This window comes from Rhincodon typus, chromosome 24 (genome assembly GCF_021869965.1).
Source record: "Rhincodon typus isolate 14 chromosome 24, sRhiTyp1.1, whole genome shotgun sequence".
NCBI classification, from domain to species: domain Eukaryota; kingdom Metazoa; phylum Chordata; class Chondrichthyes; order Orectolobiformes; family Rhincodontidae; genus Rhincodon; species Rhincodon typus.
In genome coordinates, this window is record NC_063355.1 from 3,888,189 (window position 1) to 3,894,908 (window position 6,720).

At 41.0% G+C, this 6,720-nt stretch overlaps 1 protein-coding gene across 2 annotated transcripts in view; it reads right to left on the reverse strand.

The window, feature by feature from the left end:
• Nucleotides 1-6,453, reverse strand: part of LOC109930619 (solute carrier family 2, facilitated glucose transporter member 11-like) — a 20,700-nt gene extending 14,247 nt beyond the window's left edge. For both annotated transcript variants that reach the window (XM_020530086.2, XM_048611196.1), the window contains exons 1-4: nucleotides 6,391-6,453; nucleotides 3,899-3,997; nucleotides 1,349-1,509; nucleotides 780-904 (exon numbers count right to left, since the gene is read on the reverse strand). In XM_020530086.2, coding sequence (XP_020385675.2) covers nucleotides 780-904; nucleotides 1,349-1,509; nucleotides 3,899-3,997; nucleotides 6,391-6,405 — 400 coding nt within the window. In that variant the 5' untranslated portion in view covers nucleotides 6,406-6,453. The remainder of the gene's footprint in view (nucleotides 1-779; nucleotides 905-1,348; nucleotides 1,510-3,898; nucleotides 3,998-6,390) is intronic.
• Nucleotides 6,454-6,720: the final 267 nt, after the last annotated feature.

Sequence of the window (6,720 nt, forward strand, 5' to 3'; positions counted from 1 at the left end):
CATCTGCAAACACACTCAAAATACAACCGCCAATAACACACACAATATAACATTCATCAACAATACTTGTGAAAGCATAGTCACCAATAACACGCCTAACAATATCACCCCGAACAACACAACGAACAATACCACCATCAAAAACACACCTACAATTACAGTCATCAATATCACACACACACACCATAGCATCACTGTTAAGGGCACACTCAAGTGTACCGTCATCAATAACACATTCAGCGGTACAACCAGAAATAACACCACCAACAGGACAATCATCAACAATAGATCCAACAATACAATGAGAGAGAAATTTGCCTGTAATTAATTGATGCCAATGTTCAGCACCTTGGACAGTGAATGCACAGCCCTCTTCAGGAACCGAACATCACAGCAATGTAATAAATAAATGGTACAGTGAGTCAGTCAGTGCTTTGTCAAACTCATTCAACCACTTAGATAAAACAAGGCTCCTTCTCACACTTTTTTACTGAATGTAATGCAAAAAATACACTTACAGAAGTTACAAATTTCTCTGTTCAACTGTCACCACAACCCAGGTGGGATGAACATTTTCCACAAACGCTTGACTCTAATTGAAAGTATTTTGTTGGCTCGTCTATATATTTCTTGCACTCCTTTCACTCATCCAAACCACACAGAGGCCAGGAGTCATCATATTATACAAAACAGCTGAATTGTTCTCTGAACCAGTTGTCAGAAATATTAGAAATACCTTAGAAAATAAACACAGGAGGACGAAACAGTGTTGCAGGTACCTGCATTAATGCCATAGAGGAACCTCCCCACCATGATCATCTCAAAGGACTTCCCCTTCTTACTGAGCATCATTATTATAGCAGCTATGATGGCTACAATGTTGTTGAAAAGCAGAGCATTCTTCCTGGAACACAAATCAAATGGTTCAATTAGCAGGAGATATTTAGTGAAGTTTGAGTCCAAACCACACTCAAAATCAAACCAAGTCAGTTCACCAGATTAGCTGCCTATGAGATTGAGCAAGTCACTGAGTAGCCCATTTGAGGGAAGGTAGATAACTATCTGTGAACCAAAATGACATATTTCCCCTGGAAAACAACATTTACACTTTGATAACACAGTGTGGAACTTGAGGAGCACAGCAGGCCAGGCAGCATCAAAGGAGCAGGAAAGCTGACGTTTCAGGTCGGGACCCTTCTTCTGCTCCTCTGATGCTGCCTGGCCTGCTGTGTTCCTCCAGTTCCACACTGTGTTATCTCTGACTCCAGCAACGGCAGTTCTTACTATCTCTGAGTGATTTACACTTTGGTGCATTATTTTCACAGAACAGGTTTGTGTCAATTCCTACCTCCCATACTTTATGGAGAGATGCCCAGCATTCAGAGCTCCAATCAGTCCTCCAATTGGATAGATTGAGACGATGACACACCAGAGGAGTGTGATGGCCGTTTCATCCAATGTTGTGCCAAAGCGAGCGACCCAAGTCTCAGCAATGAATTCCTTAATAAACTGTAATATTAAAATAAATCTGAAATTCTCTGTGTAGAGTAACAGAAAGGAAGAAATTTTAAAAAATAAAAATGTTGGAGAAACTCAGTGGGTCTGGCAGTATCAGTGGAAAGAGAAACAGAGTTAATGTTTCAAGTTGAATATTACTGTCAGAATAGAAAGGAAGATATACGTCTACGTATAACTTTTCATAACCCCAAGTATTTTACATCGATTAAGTATTTTTTGTCACTGTGGAATATCTAGAAGAGGAACATGCAATGGCACAGTCTTGAATTTTGCCAAATTTTCCACATTTTTACCAAAAGCCTGATAGCATGCATTATTAGAAAATCAAGTTCATGTACAAAGAATACGATTCCTGAATGCTAGTGAGTGACCGAGACAATAGTACCTTGTCACAGGTTTTGGAAAAGATGGGAAATTCTGCGCATCCTACCAGGTGAATGGCACTAATTAAAATAGAGCAGGTTAGTTCTTACTGGTATTCTGACCAATATTAATCACACTAACAACATTTCTAGGAGCAGATTGATTGAGATCACTTTGCTGTGTGTGTGATCCTGCTGTGCACCAACTGTCTATTGCATATTCCTTATTACAACAGTAATTGTTACTTGCAGCAATTCATCATTGGTCGTATAATACTTTGGTATATCCTAAATTTGTGAAAGGTGTTCTTTCGTGTGTGGGTAACCTCATTCTGATGCTGACTAGTTTCTCTTTGGTAAGTCAGTTGGTGTGTTCAGCATCACATATCATACACCCAACCGAAGTGTTAAACAGGGCACTTGCCTACAGTCACTCTGTACCAGTGAAACTCTGCACCCCTGAGGCAAGCTTTCAGGAGCAATAAAAATATTAACAGTTTGAAATGTCTCCTGCTGCTTGCTTTCTGTTTTTTTTTTAAATCTCCTTCTGTGTCAGTGAGAACACTTCTATTTTAGTTCCATGTGAAATCACATTTGTGACTTTGGAACATCCTCCCTCTCCCTCCCAACTTGCAAAAGATGTTGACTGCTTTAAGTAGCTCAACAACTGTTGGCATGGTAATGTAAATCCACCAGTATCTGGGGTCCAGACTGTCTGTGAAGCAGCTCTCACTGCCAGGAGCTGTGGTAAGTGGAGGACACATGTTGGGGTAATTGACAAAAAAAATGGTGAGATGGAAGATGAAGAAAACTTTTTATACTAAACATGTTGTGGTAATTTGGAATGCACTTCCTGAAAGGATAGTGAAAATGATTATCCAATTTACCTTTTGAAAGTTACTTTAATAACAGCATTGAAAAGGGGAAGATATCAGAATAATGTATGGGAAAAGGGACTGATTGGAAGGCTCTTTCAAGGAGCTTGCACGTGCATGATATGAATGGCCTCTTTCCACACTGTCTGATTCCACGTTTCATGTTTCAGCCAGCAGGGAGGGGATTTAAATCCCTCATCAATCTGGGCAGGTTTGCTCCCTTTGGAGAGGTGATGGCCTAGCAGTATTATCTATTCTATTAGACTATTAATCCAGAGACCCAGGTAATGTTGTGGGGACCCAAGTTCAAATCCCACCACGGCAGATTTTGGAATTTGAATTCAGTAAAAATCTGGTATTAAGAATCTAATGATGACCATGAAACCATTGCCAATTGTTCAAAAAAGCCACTAATGTCATTTAGGGAAGGAAACTGCAGTCTTAGAGGCATAGAAATACACAGCACGGAAACAGAACCTTCGGTCCAACACGTCCATGCCAACCAGATATCCTAAATAAATCTAGTCCCATTTGCCAGCATTTGGCCCATATCCCTCGAAAACCTTCCTATTCATGTGCCCATCCAGATGCCTCTTAAATGTTGTAATTGTACCAGCCTCCACCACTTCCTCTGGCAGCTCATTTCCATACACGCACCACCCTCTGTGTGAAGATGTTGCCCTTCAGGTCCCTTTTAAATCTTTCTGCTCTCACCTTAAACCTATGCCTCCTAGCGTTGGACTCCCTCACCTTGGGAAAAAGACATTGACTATTCACCCTATCCATGCCCCTTGTGATTTTATAAATCTCTATAAGGTCACCCCTCAGCCCTTGATGCTCCAGGGAAAGTAACCTCAGCCTAGTCAGCCTCTCCTTATAGCTGCTTACCTGGTCTGGCCTACATGTGACTCCACACCCACAGCAACGTAATTGACTGTTAACTGGGCAACGAGGGATAGGCAATAAATGCTGTCCCAGCCAGTGATGCCCAAATCCCATGAATGAGAAAGAATCCCAGTCAGTTCTCTTCCACTGCAATATACAGATCCCAAACTCTGTCAAAGTAACTGCTCTGCCCCACTTGAGAGAATTCACTATAAATGATCATCAACACCCCCTTCAATACCAGTTGGAGTTACTTACCATTGAAGGTGCATTGATTGAAGACATGTTGAATCCATATTGGAAGCCACCTCCAATCCCAGTCACAAGGATCAATGGGAGAAGCATACGTCCCTGGAGCTACAGTGAGAATAAAGGGACATAAAAGAATCACAGATTTAAAAAAAACACTTAAAAATATCACAGTGAGAAAAATTGTGGCAGATAACAGTTCAATGTGGGGAAGTTATCTAATTTAGACCAAGAAAGATGGATCCAAATAACATCCACCTTAGGAAGCACTTAAAGGGAGTGTAGTAAAAATTGACCAGAATATTACTTGGACTAAAAGGCTTTAAGTTATGAAACCACAGTGTCTAGATTAGTCTTGTATTCCCTTGATTGCAGAAGATTAAGAGCTAATCTAACTTTAAGGATTTGATGATGCAGGACAACGTGTTTTATGGGCTGTTCCCTGGGGCATACACCGAGACAAATATCGACTGCACCTGGAGGACCATCAACTCGGTGAAAGACACTCTTTGGTCTGCTCAAAATCTATTGGTCTTCCAGTGCAAAGAGCTGACCTTGACCGAGTGTTGCAGACTGGCACATTCCAAGGCCTGGGACGTGCTGAGGGACGCACTAAAGCTTGGGGCAGCTGCCACCAAGGTACTATGGGGGTTTGTTCAGTTGTCAGACCCTCTCGGTGCCTCAATGTATTGTGAATATTGTCCTGCATGAGTCAGAAATGTCTATTTTTTGCAACTGTAGGGAATATCATATCCTAATGTTTGTTTTTCATGATATGCAAAAACTGTACAGAACTGCTTTAGTACATGTGAATGTAGATTAAGATCTTTTATGATAAATCTTTGCAATTAAAAAAATTTAATGAAGTAATTATATGTCCACTGGCTTGGAGAGTTAAAACCTTAAAAAAATTGAACTAAGCTGTTCAGAGGTGATGTCAGGAAGCATTTCTTCAGACAAAGAGTAGAGAAATCTGTAACTCTCTTCCTCCAAAAATCTGTTGAGGCTGGAGCTGGGTGGTCAAAGAGTCAACAGGTCCTTCGGCCCAACTTGTCCATGCCGACCAGGACAATTTAACATTTCAGAGCTGAGATTGACCATGATTTATTTGATGAGAGGATTAAAGAACATTGTCACCAATTGAAAGGGGCAACAGAATTGAGAGGTTGAATTGCCTCCTCCTATTTCCCCATTTCCAGCAACAAAGGCCATGATCGGCCCAAATAAACATCACTCATTTAACAATGACAACGTTCCTTTCAGAAACAATAATATCAATAAGGTATAAACACAAGGTTGTAGGATGGGACTTACAATTTATGATTGATTCCAGTCACAGATAATGGTCATGAGGGATATCTATTACTGTATTACATCCCCATTTCCAGAATAGTCACATCTACACAGCATTGCAGTTTGGCATTGAAATGGCTCAAAACACTTTGCCTGAACTCCTTTGGAGGTGAAGTGGCAATTGTCATAGATTTGTAGGGTCATACAGCACAGAAACCATCCCTTCGGTCCAACCAGTCCATGGTGACCATAATCCCAAACTAAACAAGTCCCACAAATCCCTCCAAACTTAAAAAAAGGGTTGTTCTGCTTGAACCTCATTGCCACCCTGCTGTGAGAGGAAGCAGTGACATTCTGATTGTAAACTCTGCACTGTGTCCATGGAAGTGAGTACAGTGGGGAGAGAGTTTGACCGTGCACCATTCCTGTTCCTGGGATTTGGACAGATTGCAGTCACCAGCTGCAGATCCCTGTTATCAAATCAAGGAAATAATATAGTGAGGGGCAGTGATTGGTATAATTGTTTCACTGCTGTTCTCAATTTCTGGAATCCCTCTTTGAATTCAGTCCACAATTTGGGAATACAAGTGCTTTCTGCCACTTGTAAGAGTTATACATGAAATGTATACTGACTTAATGATTATCACTCCATCACACACACCCAGGACAAGTACAGCATCGTTCAGAAATAAAGAAAAATATTCAAAACTCTTGCATCAAACCCCTCCTATGCACAGTATTGGTTTGATACAGAGTAAAGCTCCCTATACTATCCCCCATGAAAGGCACCAACAGATACAGAGGAAAGCTTCCACTGCATTGCCCTGGCAAACATTCCAACAGTAGTCTGGCATGGGCTCAAAGGAAAGTAAAACTCTCTCTACACTCTCCAAAGCACGACCAAGGCAAGCACAACAAGCAGTTAAATACAAAGTGAAGCTCCCTTTACTCTGTCCCTGTCAAACACACTCAGGACAGGTACAGCATGGGGTTAGATACAGATAAAACTCCATAAATAGTGCTGGATGTGTGCATCTCCACTTCACAAAAGCAGCCATCCTTGCTGGTTTGTCTGAGTGACAATTCCTCGTAGGAACTTATTCTGGCTTATTGTATCAACCACACAGATCTGTGTCAGCATTGCTGACAGGCGGAAGAGAATACACTGGTAAAGTGAGAAGCAGGAGGAATTAATGTATAAAACATACCAATTTCTTCAGCATGGTGCCTTGTCTCTGCCCAAAAGGAGTTCCCTGTGCTTGGTAATTCCTGAGCTGTTTGTTTGTCTCTGGGTTGAAGTGAGCTTTTTAAAGCTTTATCAGGGTTTAAAGCAATCAACTTCACGTGTACATTGTTGCTTTTTAACCTGAGTCTAATTTATTAACTAACTTTTGACAACAGTGAAATGCCCAGAGCTTGTATTTTCACAGGCCATTAATTCTCTCAACTGGGATTACGTCTTCATCAGAACGTCTGCGTCATGAAATAAGGGTAAAATTAAACTTTAAGCATAATAAGATTTTGTAGTCAGGAATTAT